Source organism: Juglans regia, chromosome 5 (genome assembly GCF_001411555.2).
Source record: "Juglans regia cultivar Chandler chromosome 5, Walnut 2.0, whole genome shotgun sequence".
Lineage (NCBI taxonomy): Eukaryota > Viridiplantae > Streptophyta > Magnoliopsida > Fagales > Juglandaceae > Juglans > Juglans regia.
In genome coordinates this window covers 14,408,003-14,427,204 of record NC_049905.1, presented here as the reverse complement: position 1 = coordinate 14,427,204, position 19,202 = coordinate 14,408,003, and the positions used below count along the sequence as shown (strand labels likewise).

General features: G+C 37.0%; 1 protein-coding gene and 1 long non-coding RNA gene across 2 annotated transcripts; one reads left to right on the top strand and one right to left on the bottom strand.

The window, feature by feature from the left end:
- Window positions 1-8,952: 8,952 nt before the first annotated feature.
- Window positions 8,953-11,047, bottom strand: LOC108992440. The gene is made up of 2 exons (XR_001996316.2): window positions 10,936-11,047; window positions 8,953-9,334 (listed from the first exon to the last, which is right to left on the bottom strand). It is a non-coding gene; the product is annotated as an uncharacterized LOC108992440 (long non-coding RNA).
- A 4,919-nt stretch (window positions 11,048-15,966) lies between these two features.
- LOC108992425 lies at window positions 15,967-18,599 on the top strand. Its single transcript, XM_018966981.1, has 4 exons — window positions 15,967-16,167; window positions 16,249-16,995; window positions 17,154-18,002; window positions 18,378-18,599. Exons 1-4 carry the CDS (start codon window positions 15,967-15,969, stop codon window positions 18,597-18,599), a joined length of 2,019 nt encoding a protein of 672 aa, XP_018822526.1.
- The last annotated feature ends 603 nt before the right edge of the window (window positions 18,600-19,202 follow it).

Here is a 19,202-nt window from a genome sequence, read left to right as displayed (position 1 = left end):
GTAGTGATGGAAATGGTGTTAGGAATGATGCCCAAATACAACATGAAGCCCCTTCGATTGAGAACCGGGAGCCGATACTAGTAATTGTTGAGGAGCCTGGGGAGACGTCTCAGGAGAAAGTCTCTAGTGTGCCCCTACTTTCTGAAGGTCTGGTACAAGAGGAAAATAATATTGTGGTTAATACAAGTCCTATGAGGGTTGTGGAAACGCGATTGCAGGAGGATGCTCTTAATCATCTGGAGGTGATGCATATTGAAAATTGCTCTGAGGATGCGGAGTTAGATGAGGAGAATGCCAGTGACAAGACTGGTTTTTCAGATGGTGAAATGGCTACTGTAGTAGCTCATTTATAGAAGGTGCCAGAGTCATTATCGAACATGGAAGAAGGTGAGTATCAACAAGAAGTCGATGGGGGTGTTAAACTAAGGAGTTCCAAAAGGGCTAAATGCAAACCCTCAAAACTAAACTTATGATTAAGCCTACTTTCTTCTGGAATATTAGGGGTCTTGGTACCTCCAAGAAGAGGCTTGGAAAATTAGTGCGGATGTATAAACCAGGGATTGTTGTGTTCACTGAACCTTAGTCATATGTGTCATTTACAAATGAAAATGCAAATGATGGGTAGTGTTTCGAATGAAGCAAATGGTGGAAAGCTTTGGATTTTCTGGGCGGGAGGTGTAAAAGTTAATGTGTTGAAGACATGCTCTCAATCATTGACAGTTAGAGTAAAGGAAAATAATGACTACTGCATTATGTCTTTTATTTATGTGAAATGTCAATATTTACATAGAAGAATCCTATGGGCAATCTTTGCAGTTATAAATCCAAGGATTTATCCTTGGATGGTTGTTGGGGATTTTAATATTATTCGAAATAATGAGGAGCGTAAGGGAGGTCAACCTCGACATGCAGTGGCAATGGCTGATTATAATTCTTTGGAGGATTCTGGCTCAGTGGAAATTAATCATGCTGGAAATAGTCTGTCATGGTGTAATGGACATCATGGTCTCTCAAGAAGTTGGGCTAGATTGGATAGAGTTTTGATAAACACCCCTTTGTTGCTAAGGTGTTCGACTACCTCTATGAAATACCTTTCTAGATTATCATCTGATCATTCTCCCATGATTGCATGGTTGGAAAGTGATAACTCGAAATATGGTTATTCTAGTTTCAAATATCAAAAGATGTGGGAGACTCATTCAGAATTTTGGGAATGTGTTCTCCATTTTTGGTTTGTGGAGAGTGGTGGGGCTAGTATGGTTCAGCTTGTTTGAAAATTGAAAGCTCTTAAATGTGTCTTAAGGGCTTGGAATAAAAGTGTTTTTGGTCTGACTACAGAGAATATAAAGGTCTTGGAGGATCGGGTTTTGGCTCTGGAAGAAAGACTACAGGAAGGGTTTAATAAGGAGGTTGATCTTGACCTGATGGTTACTAAACTAGAATTAGATATGTGGGTACAAAGAGAGGAAACTTGTCTGGCACAACAAGCGAAGCAAAGTTGGCTAAAATTAGGTGAGGCAAATGTCTCATTTTTCCGTGCTCTGAATTCAAAAAAATCTAAGGATGTAAAGGAGATGAGGCTTAGTGATGGGCGCTGGCGACAAAATCTGGAGGAAGTTCATGAGAGGGTAGTGCAGTATTTTAAGGAGTTTTTGGGTTCTCATCATATTTGTAGCCTTCCGAATTTATCAAACTTGGTTGATCCAGTGATTACTGAGTGGGATAATAAGAAGATTATGGAGCTTCCTTCGATCCAAGAGGTGAAAGATGCAGTGTTTTCTATTCCATCGGATAGTAGACTAGGGCCAAGTGGTTTTGGATCCAGTTTTTATAAATTCTATTGGGAGTTTGTTTCCGTGGAAGTGGTGGAGGCAGTGCATGATTTTTTCCGAGGTAATCCTTTACCGAGATTTTTTTCAGCTACTTCTCTTGTACTTATGCCGAAGATCGATAACCCGAAGAGTTTTGAGAAGTTTTGCCCTATCAGTTTTTGTTCAGTATTTTACAAGATTTGTACTAAGATTTTAGTGGCTAATATTTCTCCGTTGCTTTCTCGGTTCATTTCCTTGGAGCAAGGCGCGTTTATTCCTAGGAGAAGCATTTTTGATAATATAAGTTTGACGCAGGAAATGACACATTACCTTCATAGGCCAACTAGGGGTGGCCTATGAAGGTAATGTGTCATGTGGGGTTTTTTGCATTGAGTGGGGTTTTTTGCTACATGTGTTATGTGCCTTTGGATTTTCTATGGAGTTTTGTGGTTTGATCAGAAGTTGTGTGTCTTCTCCTTGGTTTTCGATAACTATGAATGGGTTTCCAAGGGTTTTTTCAAAGGTAAGAATGGACTTCGACAAGGAGATTCCATCTCGCCATCCTTTTCATAGTGGTGGAGGACATTTTTTCTAGATTGCTAAAAGACAAATTTCAGCAAGGTTTGATAAGACCTTTCCATCATCATAGAGACGCTCCTCTTATTTCTCACCTATTATATGCAGATGATATTATCATTTTTAATAATGGCAATAAATCTTCATTAAAAAATATCTCGGAGTCTTTAGAGTTGTATGAAAAATGATCGGGCCAAAAGGTATGTAAGGAAAAATCATTGATTATTTTTTCTAAGCATATCTCTTATGCTAGACGTCGGATGTTGCTTCGATCTACTAGTTTTTCTGAAAGCTCTTTGCCGTTTAAATATTTGGGAGCTCCCATTTTTTGCAGACGGCTAAAGGGTATCCACTTTAACGAGTTTTTGGGGAAGATTAGAGATAGAATAGGAGGATGGCAAGAAAAACTGTTGTCAAGTGGGGCACGACTTCTCCTATTAAGGCATGTCCTTGGGAGCATGCCTATCCACCTATTCTCTATTTTGCACGTTCCAAAGTCCTTAAACCGGTATTGTAGTAATTTCTTTTGGGGCCTCCATGAGAGGAAGACAAAAAAGCATTGAAGGGCATGGGAGGGGATGTGTCGTCCTATAAAAGAAGGGGGTATTGGCTTGAGAAATCTAGAAGACATAAAAAAATCCTTATATATCAAGTTTGCTTGGAAGCTACTCACGGAAGATAATCTATGGGTTCGGTTTTTCAAATCCAGGTTTGTTAGAAACTCTCATATCTCTTTACTTAATCCCTCAATGGGCACAAGAAGATTTTGGCTCGGGTCCTCTCTCTCTCTAAAAAACCAGACCATCTCTCTCTAAAAAGAAAAACCCTCTCTCGTCTGATACCAGTTGGGGGGAAGGGGAGCTTTGGCTCCTTCTTCCTCTTCCTCTCCTCCCTCTGTATCGCCGACAATGCATCTCCGGTGAGTTTTTTGTTTTTCTCCAATTTTTTTTGGCCGAATAAAGGAGGCTAGTCATTTCGAGCTTCTCCAGTGACTATCTTCCTACACGCGCACCACTGGGCGAAACCTCCCCACCGATCTTGCACCAACGTGAGGTTTAAAGGAAATGCGTAGCGCACTCGAGCCACCGTGTTTCATCTTTCCGTCCATGCCGTGCGCAGCAGCTTAGGGCCCAGTGTCTTCGGCATCGCTTGACCGACCGAATGGCTCATTCCCAGCATGGCGCGTGTCTTTCACACACCACTGACATGTTCCTTTTTTAGTTTACCCAATTATGTTTTGTTGGGGTTGTTTGTTGGTGTTTTTGTTGTTGTCTGTATTTCCGACTCTATGTCGGGGTGTTTTTTTTTTGTGATTTGTTTGTTGGTTTTATTTGTAGGAAATATAAAGTGGAATAGGCTATTGGACTTATGTCCATAGCAGTGTTCGTTTACTTCTCCTCTTTGGAGGATGGACTTTGGTGATTGGTTTCTTTACCTCTGTTTTATACAGAGATGGACTCTCTTTTGAGAGTTCTTTTGTAGTTTAGACAATGCCGTCGCAAAGTTATTTTTGTACGGAATGCTTACAACAGATTTTAGGTTGGCTTGTAACTTGAGTCACAGATATAACTCCCTTATGGAATGAAATGATGTCTATTTCCTATATATATAAATAAATAAAAAACCCTCAGTGGGTACGAGTTTTTGGAGGATGGTAATTTGATGCATTACGAAGTTCTTCAGTTTGCAAGATGACGAGTCAAGGATGGCAATTTACCCTTTTGGAGTGATACTTGGTTGGAAGATGGTCCACTTTGTAATGACCTCAATAGTGTTGCTAATCTGTCCTTGAAAATTAAAGAATGCACTTTGGAGATTGGAGGGAGTTGTGAGCTTATAAATAAGTTGGTTGGTCCAAACCATTTGGAGGAAATCTTCAAGGTTTTGGGTAGGAGGAAAAATGGATGTGCTAGTATGGACCCCATATCTTGATGGGTTTTTTTCCACAAAAAGCTCATGGAATTGTGTTCGGATCAAAATGCCAATTGATGATTGGGCTGTATGGGTATGGCATCCTTCTCTTCCTAAATTCATGGCTACTACTATGTGGAAGGGGCTTCATGGTGCGCTGAGTGTATATGATCAAGTGAGAAGAATTGGCATTCCTATTGTGTCAAAGTGCAATACGGTGCTTGCGGTAAGGATTGTGGTAAGCAAGGATGGTGGTAGAGTCCTGCCTATGATTCCAGTCTACGGTGCATGCGGTAGGGATGGTGGTAGTCCTACCTGTGATTCATGGCTACTAATATCCAGTTCGTCTGGTTGAGGTCAAGATCACAAAAGTGGCTACTGGTTTTACTTTTTGACCTGCTAATGAGAGATGGGAACACTTTGGAAAAGCCTTGCCATAATATTGAGTTGCTGGGCCTCTTCTACGGGGAGTATTTTGATGGCAAAGGGATCTTCATGACGTTTGATCTCAATGAAGATGAACTGGGTAAAGGTCCTTCTGCTGATGAAGTAAAAATTAGAGGGGAGTATTTTCAATTTTTATTTTTAAGATCAGTCGGTCATACAGTTTCGACCCGCTTTTGTTTTGACGAGTCGAGTCGAGTCGAGTAGGGTTGGTGCCTTAAATGGGGCCACTTGGGTCTGGTTGGGCACATGCCAGGTGTTTTGAGCTTGGGTTGCAGGCCTACTGAATATTGATTTGGAGATTGTGCTTGAAGAGAACAACGAGGAGAAACATAAGCAAAGCCCACTTCAAGACCTTCAGCTTAGTCACACACCCACCTAGCTCTCTCGATATTCCTTCAAAGAAAATTTTCAGAGAAAAAAAATCCTAGTCCCAAACCCAGATCCGAAAGATCCTTTCAGAGTTTACCTTCATTTTTTCTTGATGGTGAGAATCGTTAGTAGGATTTCTTCTCCAACTACGAAGTTCCAATCCCATTTTTTTTTTCTCACTATCGTTAACAGATTAGGTACTTTTCAGGTGATCAGTTTTGACCGATAGATGATGAAATAAACTCATTATGGATTTTGACCCATTGAACCCGATTTTAGTCGGGTGGACCCTTGTCGGGCTTTTCGGTTTGAACGGGCCAAGCCCTTTTATGCACATGCCTAATCACGACCATCATTCGATGCACAAAAGCTTAGGTGACGAAATAGGATTATTCTTTATAATATATTAAGACGAAATTATGGAAATTGTTAAACTTCACCACACTATAAACAGAACATATTTGCTAAATTAATAAAGAAAAAAAGAAAAAAAGCAGAATATATTTGCTCCGAAAAGAGGTCGAAGTAATTTCGCATTGGCAGTACTGCCACCGCTCATATTGTCCAACACTGCATCGTGTCTAAAACCTTGTACGTAGTCGAGGATAGACGAACGTACAATTGAAGAAATGATATCGACCGCACGGGAAGACTAAGGAGTAGTTCCCCAGATCGAGATTTTGAATTACTACGTAACGTAATCGCTGCAACAGTAATATAAATATATATATTACTGTTTAGAATAATTAAGAATATATTTTTTTTTGCGGAAAAGAAAAAAACTCACGAGTCATTTTCTTTCTTACTTTGACAACTACTACGTACGAGATGAAGACGCGAGTGCAAATATGCATGTTAGAGTTGGTGAGAAAGGCATCAAATTAATCATATCCTGTTACCTGCTCACTTGACTTCAATCAGACAAAAAATAATAGTAACAATGAATTTTTTTTATGCAAGCATTGTGTTATGCAGAGTGCGCGCATTACTAAGGTTAATGTCTATTGAAATCCTCTTACCTGCTCATTTGACTAATTTACTCTTTTTACATGCATGTAATATGTGCGTTATGATTATAATCATAATGCTATAATCATAATGCACCTACTCATATCCTTTCACCTGCTCCTTTGGCCTCGTTCGGAATGCACCTTGCATTGTACATTAATGAGGTAGGTTATACATTTCACATGCTCCTTTGATGTAGTTCGGAATGCACCTTGCTTGGTACATTTGTGAGGTAGATATTATTCTATTTGGATATCAAGAATATCTCAATTGATCTGTGAATAATAGTAAAATAATAATGAATAGTGGTAAAATAGTGTGAGAATATCTGAGAACATTAATGTTTCCAAACAGACTTTTAAGATTCTTTAACGTGCTCCTATAGCCTAATTTGAAATTACATTATATATGATGATAATATACTGATTTTTCTATTTTAATTTAACGAATATCACTTAAAATCTCAAGGCAACATATAATTAATAACCTACATGACTAGAAAATTTTCAACATATATATATATATATATATTTATTAATATTACTTTAGGGTTTATTTTGAAATTCATGGGTTATTTGGCAAGAGAGATTACTTTTGCTTATGCAATTTTTTATTTATTTTCCGAAAAATGGGTCAATGTTAATTTCAAAGGACTAGCGATCGTTGTTTCAGCGGTAGTGGACCAGTGGTGTTCCTTTTCTACCCTAAAGGGGAAGGTTTGAAACTTGAATCGCTCCAACATGGCAAAAGCATTTTTAAAAGCTGACTCATCATCCCTAAAAATAAAACAAATATGTTTAAAAAATAATATCTTATTAAATAATTGTATAAAAGTTGCGTAACACTAACATTTATTATATGGTCTTACAGGTGTACACAGCTGATTGGAAATTTGGAATCAATAGTCTTCATGGGCTTGTTTCACTGTTTCACTATCAGTAGACAAGTAGTTCATAAGGACGTACATGTTAAAAAAAAAGGAAAAAAAGTTCATAAAGATCGTACAGTGTGATTTAACAAAAATACTACTTGTCTCAACCAATGGCCGATCGCGAGAGTCTCGATAATTTTTTTTTTCTAGTTAATGATTAAATAAGTATTTTTGAATAATATTATATATTTTTTTAAAAAAATATGTAACGGCATTAAAAATAAGTAAATAAATTTTTTTTAAAAAAATAAAAATAAAAATAAAAACATGCTTAAAAGCAAACGAACAAAACCATATTGATAAAGGTATTATTTCATGAATACTCTAGCACCCGGCAATTTGGCAGTAATTAAGTCATTACTTTCAATGTGATCGAGCTTTATCTGTTGCAAAGATCACATTGAGCATCTCTCTTCCTCGATACATCTAATACCCTTTTTTCTTTCTTACCCCAATTTCATATACCTTTCAAATTTGGTTATGTTTTATTGGAAGAGGACGGTAGCTGATAAAGTAATTCCTCCCACAGAGAAACAACCGATCAGTACTTCGACCCAGTTTATGCGTTTGATGAAGTACTTGATTGAGTACTTGAAGAGCTATATTGTTGGGGAAATCAACACAGCGGAAGGGATAAAAGCGGTAATAAAAGAGTACACTCATGCACTCAGTGACACCAAAAATTTAACGTGGTTCGGCAACTGCCTACATCCACAGAAAAGAGCTTCACTAATAAATAGTGGAACACAAGAAAATATTACAGAGGAGGAGGATCACACTCCACTCAACTCAACTCTCTTCTTTTCTTTCAGAGCTCTCTCGGCTCTCTCTCTTTTCTTTTCTCCTTGGGTGTATTTCTCTCGCCAGAAGCCTCTTCAATTTATAGATGCATTGCTTCACGTATAAATGCATTTATTGTTGCATTCAATAGGTAGTTGGGCGTTGAGGGTTGAGGGTTGAGCAGCAAGCAGCCATTGTGGACTGCTTGCTTGGGCAGGGATTTCAACATATATATCTTTTTAACAGAACTATAATTCGGGTCGGGCCTAACCGACAAAACCTCGGGTAGACCTACAATATATTAATCGCTGAACGTCATAAGTAGCAATGAAAAAGACCGACCTTTCACAATTCCCATCCTCAAGCATAAAATCTAAACGACCAATATGATGCAGAATTGAAGCACAAACAGATCATGATTCGTTCTGCTGCAACTAGCCTCATCAATGCCAACAAAGCTTAAAAGAACAGAAACTTACGGGCGAGCTCGCGGAAAGTATCTTCATCAATGCCACGGTAAAAGCCGAAGTGGGTATCACAATAAGCATGATATATGTACATCTGAGCATCCTTCTCAATTCTCAAAACCACAACCAAAGCAGACATATTAATCTGAAAATAAAAATGAAACATGCGCGCCCACCCGCCCAATACTCTTTCTAAGGTCTAAACTTAGTGGCAATAACTTCTGGTTTGGAATTTACCACTTGTGGAGGAGCCTCCATGAGCAACATCCAGTGGTGGTTGTCACTGGGAGTGGAAGCCATGACGGAGAGGGAAGTGGAAGTCAAGTTGACGTTGAAGTACTCGCAGTACTTGGTGTGGCATATAAACATGCATATATTAGAAATGAAAGAAGAAGAAGAAGAAGAAGAAAACGAAAAAGAGAGATGTTTACAGTGGTTTGCTTTGGTCGGCGGAATGGGGAATTTGATGTTTACAGCGGGATCTTGGTGTTGCCTTTTGTGGCCGGGCTTTTCTTGCGAATATACGTTACGTACGTTATGGTTGTGGCCGAGGGAAATAATTAAGTCATTATTTTTATTCCCTTTTCGACCATATAATTAATTATGACACTCCCACTCAATAATAAATAATAATAGCAACATGATATATATATATATCAGCATATGTAGATAGGGTACTTAATTAATACGTGAAACCAATTAAGCACAAACGTTAATATATATGATCCGCTGAACATAGATGAAGACAAACATATATAGAAACACACATCATGCATTCATGCATTTATTTAATTTGAAATTAAATACCAAACCAACAGCTGGTTGGTATTTAATCCTAGCGGCGACCTTCCAAAGCTTTTTTGAGACTAGCTTCCATTTCTGCCATTTTCTTCTCAAGCAATGACTTGATCTCATTGATCATGTCTTGCATCAGAGTTTTAGCCCATGCAGGAGGAGGCTCACTCGTAATTCCCGATTGAGCTCCCTTGGTTGGTCGGGATGATTCGCGTAAGTCACGAGTTGAGCCACCTGCTCTGTAAAATACAAAGATTAAACAATATTAATGTACGTATCATGTAGATAAAATTGACATATCGAGTTGATCGATTTTGTGGTTAGCCCTATCGATATTGGCACCTAAAAATTGGTCAAAAGTGCTCAAAGAAAGCTAGCGATGATCATAAGTACCTGAGAATTAATTTCTATAAAATTAAGAGATTCACGTTGTTTTGAAACTACTAACAAATTAATACATCAACATTAAATTAAGAACGAACAGGTAGTAATTATAGATCAATAGAAGATCATCATCAGCACCAGCTAACAAAATCATTAATGCAGCAATAATCACTAACGAAAATCAGTACTCAATATCCATGATATCCCTACTTCTATCAATGAATTCCTCTTTAGTAATTAGTAGTACAACTCCTCCCAAAAGCAAGATAATACACAAATTAATTCTCCCCATTTTTTATTATAAAATTAATGATAAGGAGATGTATGTCATGACGTGCACTATCATTGGTAATCAAATTTTTTGATAATGTATTGAGCATTCGTACTAAAATTATAAAAAAAAAAAAATTTCCCGCCCAAGTCGTATGCACACATGTAGTTTAGCCTTAAACAATTCAGTTAGGATTGTAACGTGACAATGCAAACCAATCATAACTTATACATAACATAAACTACTGCGAAACATGATACTTTTTTTTTTATAATGTACTTGTAATAAATATATTAAGATTAATCACACTAAGAATATCGTTCTCATAATTTATTTACAAGAAAACATTTTGGGCATTTTTCATTTTTCCAATTTTTTTTTTTCATTCTTTCTCTTAAATATATATACAATTGAAAATAAACATGCAATTGAATTATTAAAGGAAAAAACAACAACAAAACGAAAGTATCGTTTGAATATTTGAAAATCAAGATAGTCAAATTAATAATGTGTTTAAAATAAAAAACAAGCAATATCCATATATAAGATATCCATATATGAAAAACAAGACGAGATCATGACATGCCACATGACAAGCTATTTGTTAGAAAACTAAAAAAATCTAAAACATGTTTTAGCTTCAAAAGAATTTAATACATATTAAAAATAAGTGAAAACTTAAAACATGTTAGAAATAAAAAAATAAAGATCTCAAAATATATTAGTATAGCTTCAATAAAATTAAAATATGGAAAGGGTAAGAAAGAGGAAGAAGATTAGCTCAGGAAGGAAATCCGAGAGATCAGGGAATCGGTTAGAAATTGATCATAAACTCAAACCAAATTTCAGAATAGAATTCTTGATTTTTTATTGATTGAAACTATTTAATTTCCATTTACTGATCACTTTTTCAAACACCAAAAATTCAGAGAAATTATTTACGAAAATTTCTTTATGGTGAAACAAATGCAGCTTGTACGTACGACACATGTTCTTCTTCAGCAAGACGACCATATATCATGCAGTCGATGCACAAAAACTTTGGTGAGAAAATATGATTTTTCTTTATAATATTGACCAAATTGAAAGTTAAACTCATGCACCACACCATAACAGAATATATTTGCTAAATTAAAAAAAAAAAAACATGAATATATTTGCTCCGAAAAGATCAGAAGTAATTACTTCTGCTCGTTGCCCGGCATGTTGTCCAAAACGGAAGAGTAGTATCTAATATCTCACTTGGCCGTCGGGTGTTGTGATCAGGGGCAGACGAACTAAAAGAAATGATATCGGCCACACGGGACGGGCTAAGGATACTACTATATATATATATATACACGAACTAACTGGAAATGACCATATCGACCACACAGGACGGCTAAGGACTTGTTTGGATAGAGAATGATTTGATTATCTCATAATTATAACTTTTTTAAATTTTTATACAAAATATAATAAATAATTCAACTTTTTTAAATTCTAAAACAATAATAATATTAAAACATAATATTCTAATAATATTTTATTCTACTCATCTAAAATCATTTCATCTCATCTCACTATCTAAACGAGCCATAAAGATACTAGCTACTATGAGATCAAGAATACTGTTTTTTTTTTTTTTTTCGCCAAAAAGAAGAGGACTAAAGAGTTTTTTTATTTTTTTTATTTTTATTGAAGAATTCTACTCATCATCAACTATTTCCTCTCATACCTCACACCTGCAATTTTTTCATAGGGTATAAGGATGTTTTCCATAGAATGTAAGAGTGTTTTTTATAAGGTATTGTGTATGAAATAGTGAATAATTACTGAGGAGAAGAATTTTTCTTTTTTATTTTGACAACTACCACGAGATCAAGACAATATATAGTACTAGTACATTGTGCATGCAGTTACCGTTGGCAAGGTCATCTGAACGTATCTGACGACATGAGAGATCAGAGGTGAGAAGAAAGAGAGATCGGGGGTGAGAACTGAGATTTGAGAAGAGAGAGAACGCTGGGGGTGACACTATAAAAAAATTGTTTATTTGCAACTAATTAATTATAGTGAAATAATTATTTATAATTAAAATTAGTTACGAATAATCTTTTAATTATAATAAATTAATCACAAAAGCTTGATTTTATTTTTTTCATGAAAAAAATAAATTTGGGTAGTCTAGCGGCCTGCCCCACTGTTCCGCCCGTCGTTCTCCTTCTTAATTACATGACTACTAGTTTACCTACCTGGCGTACGACCTTAATTGTCCCATTTCAATATCTTCAAATTCAAACAAAAAAGTTTGAGTAGTATGCTTTCTTTTAATTGTCTAAACAAAGTTGGGCATACGAAACCAAATGCATGTGACACCAAGCACTAATTGCATTATATCTTCTTTATTTTATGAATCTGTCACCAAGAAGTACTTGAAGCGCTAGATTTATAAAAATATTTATTATACCACGACTTGAACTTGGAAGTCAAGACTCAAGACCATGCAAGTAGTACTGCATATTAATTACATGAGCTGGCGAGGAATACACGATCCAATATTCCAGCTGCATGCACGCATATGATGCGCATTTGGCCAGCTCAAACAAGGGCAATTAATTAAATGCCGTGTGTATATATATATATATATATATATATATATATATATATATATAAACACACGTATATATATATATATATATTAAAATCGTGTTTTTGCTCATGTTTTGTGCAGGAATTCACAAGTAAGAAGATTAGAAATGTAGTTTTCAAGACCTTTAATATAATCAATATTAAAATCAAATACACTTAAATTAGTTTGCTATCTGATAAAAATATATTTTGATGCAATGTTTTCAACATATTTTTTCTAAAACATATTTAACACTTTTCCAATCAATAAGTAATAAAAATTTTTGGTTTAGCAAATCACTTTGAAACTTAAAAGTACATAGTACGATGGATAATATCTCTTTCTTAATAGTACTATAGTTAAACTGTGCAGTATTCTAGACTCCAGAATGGAAGCGAACAATTTGTTCAGATAAGCTTAGTGAAACAATATATTTCAGAATGCCACCGTAACCAAAGTTAGAGGCATCTACTTCAACAATTTTAAAGAATTACAAGGCATGGTTTTTATTTGCTCATCTTATCTGTTGTGTGTTCTCTCCCATCCTTTACTCGGTACTTTCTTAATCTTGTTCAATTTCTATTTATGTTGGCACCACCGTGGTTGTAAAGAATCCCAAAGATCTTATCTGTAAGACCCGTTTTTCTAAAAAAAACGTTTTGGGCATGAGTTGGTAGATGGTTGACCCTAGGGTATGTGTTACAAAATGCAATAGATATAGTGACGAAAGGATTAGTGAGTATTAAGTTTAGTTTTGGTTGATTCCATGATAAACAAAATGTTTAGATCTAATTCGTCATTAGCTCTAAATCTAGTTTGCCCCCTAATATTATTAAAGAGGATGACTTTTCTAGCGAAGAAAATGATAATGTTGATTTTAATAAATGGAGTATTCCAAAAATTGATGCTAAATCTATTTACAAAACTAGTTGGGTTCAATCTACTTTTAAGATTAAGTTTAATGTTAAAACTGTTAAACAAACCTATTCTATTTCTAAAACTCATGAGAAATGTTGTCTGTTTAACAGAAAATCAATTCAAGATTTTCTAGTAAGGTAGAAGATGCTTCATTTTGATCCCCAACAACTTCAGATATGGTTGCTCCTATTTATCACATACAACTTATTGGGATTAATAGAGCTTTTGAAAATAATTTAATTACTTTATATAGTGAATATAGTTTTGCAAAAAATAGTGATAAGAGAATCTTATCATGCTACTTTTTCTGATTCTAAAAAATTACGTGTTAAAAGGAAATGGAAAGAAAAAATGAATGCCCTACAGAAGCACATACTTTTCATTTATTTCCTTGAAAATTATTAAGTTTCTAAGTTTAGTTTAAATATTGTTAAAACCAATTTTTTCAAGAAAGAAGGAAAGATTGTGGTTAAATCTAGCCACCCTCCTTTAGAGACAAATGTTATTTCTCTCATAAGGGAGCAGAAATAAATGCCTCTCCCTTTAAAGTACTCAATTCTGATTCTAAAGCCAACACTTTTATTAAAAAAAAAAAAGATTATTGAACAAAATAATTTTGTCAATCAAAATCTTCATGTCATAGGTCAACAATTGGACCATACTGAATAAAAGGTCGAAAGTCATGTTTCTACTTCAACTACCCAAATTGAAAAACCTATTAAAAAACCTTTGATTATTTTACCAGAAAATAGGCAAGGTCTCAAGACCAAACATGCCAACACTCTAGATAAAATTAATCAAATTCTCGCTAATTTAAAGAAAGAACAGCCTTCTGCCAGTGCTTTAAATAACAAAGGTAAGGAAGTTGTTTCTGGTTTTTCAACAGAAGAAACATCTGATGCCGATTCTTCTAAAAAAAGTTTTTGTGTTACTTGAAAATCATTTTCAAGATATTTGATTTGGAGAAACCTGGGATTAACAGATTTTCTTCAAAAAGGTCCAATCCAATGAGTCTAACAAATAATTGGTATCCTAGACCGACTCCACCTGATTTACAGTTTGAAGAAAGATTTTTTCAAACACAGTTTTCTGTTTCTTCTAATAAATTTTATGAATGGAATATTGATAGATTATCTGAACAAAAAATTCTCAATACCATGAATAAAGCTGATGTCTCCAAATGTTTACAAATGCTTATGTTAATAGCAATAGTCTTAGTTGAACTGAGACAGTCGATTTATTAACTAGATGATTTTCTATTATGCCTCGTATTGGTGGGATAAGCATCTACCAAATGAAGCAAAGGAAACCATTTGAAATGTTGTTAAATATGATGATGAAGGTTTACTTATTTTTGACACAACCATAGGAAGAATGTAATGACCCGATCTTATATTTTATATTTTTAGGAATAAATTATTTTTTTTTAAGCTCAATAAATAAGTTAAAGCCATTAGAGAATTTATCGGATAGATTATTATGTTTAAATTAAGGGTCCATCATTATTATAATTATTTTCTCTCCAAGCTCATGAGTCATTTTCATAATAAAACTCCTCCCTATTGTATTTTTCTTCTATAAATTTCAACAATCCACTCACATGCATATTCACGTCTCCTTTTTATCTAGGGTTTTTTTTTTTCAGGTTATATATATGTTAATACACTCACAAAAAAATGCAAGCCGCAAGTCCTCCACCGTGAATCTTCCTCTCACGCATCAAACCTATGCATGCACGACTTCATCCTTTTCCTCCGCATGCACGTCACTGTGTCTATTTATACACATCATGTACAGCCTTGCACATACTGCCTTTCATATATCCTAGGGTTTTCAGAACAGAAAAGCAAGCCACTCATCACTGCCCTCCACCACCGTCGCTCAGGCAAGCCTTCACATGCGCCCCAAACCGCCAGCCCATAGCACAGAACTAGTCCGAAGGAACCTTCACGTCGCAGTAACAAGTCTAACCCCTGCTTGCACCCGTGACGTAGGAAGCTCCTCCACATCTCCTCCCTCAACCACAGTCCCACGTTCAGTCCCGCAGCATGGCTACCCCAGTTCACCACCTAACGTTCACCCTTCAACACCCCCAGCTCACGTCTCCTCCCTCGGCCTAGCACCACAAAGGACCACCTAGATCTGCCTCGTTGCCCAGCTAGCAGAACCACTAGATGACCTGCCCTTGGAAAAGTCAACAAGCCACTGCCATCCTCCTCTGCTTTTAGCCCTCAAAACAGAGTATTTTTGGAGCCAACTGTAGAGCCAAGTTCCCACCTTTTCAACCGTCACTCCTTGCCGGAAACGTCCACTCCATATGGCCGCAGCTCGGTTACTCTACACCCCAGACCACCACACGTAAGTCCATCTACCTCACGCCCGTGATTCTCACTCTCCGTTCTCCCCCTATCACTCACTGCATGTAGTTCTTCCGTAAACATTCTCTTTGTCTCTCTCTCAGTTACATAGTGGCCCACTCGCTGAAGTCGCCACTATGCCCAGCCTCGAGCCGCCACTAGGTTTTGATCACGGTAAGCCCCTGCCCTTTGCTTCCCGCATAAAACCCAACCCGAATGCATGCAACCCGTAAAATCAATTTTAGGTGGGTTAGTTAAATTACAAAAATGCCCTTTGTATTGTTTTCCCAAAATGCCCATACCCAGTATGTTGATTTTCCAAAAATTCCCATGCCTAATTTCGACGAGTTACTAGACAATGCAAAAAAGCCACTTTATCCAACCTGCACAGAGTTCTCAAAGCTATCATTCATAGTCAAGTTGCTTCACATAAAGGCAGTTGGTGGTTGGACTGTGAAGTCGTTTGATATGGTTGTAAAGCTTTTGCAAGCAGCATTTCCTGAGGCTCAGTTCCCTGCCTCATATAACGAGGCTCGCCGCTTATAACGTGGTTTGGGCTTTAGTTACACAAAGATACATGTATGCCCAAATGATTGTGCATTGTTTTGGAAGGATCATGCTGATAAAGATGAGTGCCCTAAATGTAATGCATCTAGGTGGGCCTCAAGCACAACTAACCAAAAGAGGATACCCCAAAAAGTCCTCCGCTATTTTCCTTTGAAGCCACGGTTGCAAATGTCAAAGAAGACTGCCCAAGCCATGAGATGGCATGTAGAAGAGCGTGTTGATGATCCCAACTTCATGAGACATCCAGCTGATTCTAGGGTATGGAAAGACTTCGATAACAAATATGATTGGTTTGCCCAAGATCCTCGTAATGTCAGACTTGGTCTAGCAAGTGATGGGTTCAACCCATTCAATAACATGAGCAAACCGTACAGCATTTGGCCAGTGCTACTTGTGCCTTACAACTTGCCCCCTTGGTCATGTATGAAAGATCCATACTTGATGATGTCGTTGTTAATCCTCGAACCCAAAGCACCGGGAAATGATATTGATGTGTTCTTGCGTCCCCTAATACATGAGTTGACAGAACTATGGGAAGAGGGAATTCGTACGTATGATGCATACAAACGAGAATCGTTTCAATTGAGGGCAGCATTGCTCTGGACCATCATTGATTTTCCTGCAAATGCAAATCTTTCAGGCTGGAGCACAAAGGGTAAGATGGCATGCCCTACATGTAACTTAGAAACAGATTCACTATGGCTTGTGCATGGCCGAAACATTGTTATATGGGTCATCGTCGGTGGTTGGTGCCAGATCATAGTTGGAGAAGGAAAAAAAATACTTTTAATGGTAAGGAGGAACACCGTCTCCAACCTAAAATGAAAGCGGGACAAGCTTTAATGGAGCAATTACATGAGGTCTCAAACGTGCAGTTTGGTAAATCAACAAAGAAGAGGAAACGTATGCCCAATGAATTTAATTGGACAAAAAAATGTATCTTCTTTCAGCTTTCTTACTGGTTAGATTTGGGATTGCGATATAACTTGGACGTCATGCATATTGAAAAAAATATTTGTGATTCAATCCTGGGAACCTTGATGAATATGGAAGGCAAAAGTAAGGACACCGCCAATGCGCGTAGGGATTTGGAAGATCTTGGACTAAGAAAAGAATTACATTTACAGCATAATGGTAATCATACTTCTATGAGTCTTGCATGTTACATGTTAAATGTAACTGAGCGAAGGAGTTTTTTTGCACGTTTGTCAGAAGTCAAATTTCCAGATGGTTTTGCCTCAAATATTGCCTGGTGTGTCAACATTACTGAAGGAAAAATCATGGGGATGAAGAGCCATGATTGTCATATCTTTATGCAATATTTGTTACCAGTTGTTATTGGTGGGTACCTACGACCCAATATTAGGGGAGCTTTAATAGAGTTCTGCTCCTTTTTCAAAGAATTATGTTCACGAACACTAGACATAATAGTGTTGCAACGGCTTCAAGCTAATGTCCCCATCATTCTTTGCAAATTAGAAATGATATTCCCACCGGCATTTTTCGATATCATGGTGCATCTTGCCATTCATCTTCCAGATGAGGCATTACTAGCAGGACATGTTCAGTACAGGTGGATGTACCCTTTCGAGAGGTATCTGGGTAAGTTCAAGCGATATGTCCGCAATAGAGCCCGTCCAGAAGGCTCAATTGCTAAGGCATATGTTCATGTCGAGTGCCTGACATTTTTCTCTATGTACCTTAATGATATCGAGACTAGATATAACCGAGAGGAATGGAACATTGACTTGGTTGGGCAAACATCTCAAGTGCCAAGTTTATTTGTTTTCTCCCAAAAGGTGCGCTCGTTAGGGGTAGCAAGAATGAAAAAAATTACCTGATGCACTTTTGGCCAAGACCGAGTGGTACGTCCTTAATAATTGAGCAGAGATTGAGGACTATATAGAGTAAGTGCACCCTCTATATCCAATTCAACATTTTATTTTGTTTTATTGTAAGTGGATAACTTATTAACGCATTTAGCTTTTGTAGTGATCACTATAACAAAAGGAAAGAAGAGGACCCCAATAACATCGAGCGTAGGCACCAAAGGTCAATTCCCAACGTGGTTCCAAACACGCGTAAGATTTCCCTTTTTCACTTATAAACATATCCCTTTATAGAACCTTCGAATTTCTTCCTTAATGTTCTCCTTTGTCAAATATCCATGTTAGATTGCCGAGTTGCATGCGAAGACTCCTCCTGAGGTGACCGATGACATATATGCATTAGCATGCGGTCCAGATCCACTAATTGCATCATATGTCGGTTGTATAATGAATGGAATTCAGTTTCACACGAAGGATCTCGAAGGGCATCGCCGCTCCCAAAACAATGGGGTTGTTGTTCATGCCCACCATGAAGGATTGCCAATTGACTTCTACGGTGTGTTGTAGGACATCATAGAATTACGCTATATGGGTTGGCGTAAGTGTTTTTTGTTTAAATGTGATTGGTGGGACATTGGCAACATGAGAAGGGGGATACACATTGGGGATTACTTCACGAGTGTCAATACTTCTAGGCAATGGTATAAAGATGAGCCTTTCGCTCTAGCATGCCAAGCGTTGCAAGTGTTTTACATAAAAGACCCGACTTTGGGGGGAAGTTGGCACACAATACACAAGATAACAAATAGGAATGTTTACAATATTCGCCACAAGACCTCGGACTTGCATGAAGTTGATGATTCTGACGTTGTTGAAACAGAAGACGAGAGTGACACTGATGTTAGGAACTATGGTAATGTTAATGAAACTAACCCAGGCATGCTCAATCCATTGACCCGAGTAAATGAAGACCACTTGCCCGTTGATCCATCAACGTTGTCACCAGAGCAATTGGCTGAAGAAAGTGACGATGAGGCCTTCACTGATGATGAAAACATTAATGGCGCTTTTTGGATGGAGAACATAGATGAGGGGGATAGCGATGGTACTGAATAAAAACCTCGTTTTCATTATTATAGAGATTGTTTCTGATGGTTTATCTTATCCTAT

Excerpts from the sequence above, each read along its gene's own strand:
- LOC108992425 (XM_018966981.1), top strand. The coding sequence starts at position 15,967 with ATGCCTAATTTCGACGAGTTACTAGACAATGCAAAAAAGCCACTTTAT. Across the intron at positions 16,168-16,248 it reads TCCCTGCCTCATATAACGAG|GATCATGCTGATAAAGATGA; the intron begins GCTCGCCGCTTA and ends TTGTTTTGGAAG. Across the intron at positions 18,003-18,377 it reads TATTTGTTTTCTCCCAAAAG|ATTGCCGAGTTGCATGCGAA; the intron begins GTGCGCTCGTTA and ends TATCCATGTTAG.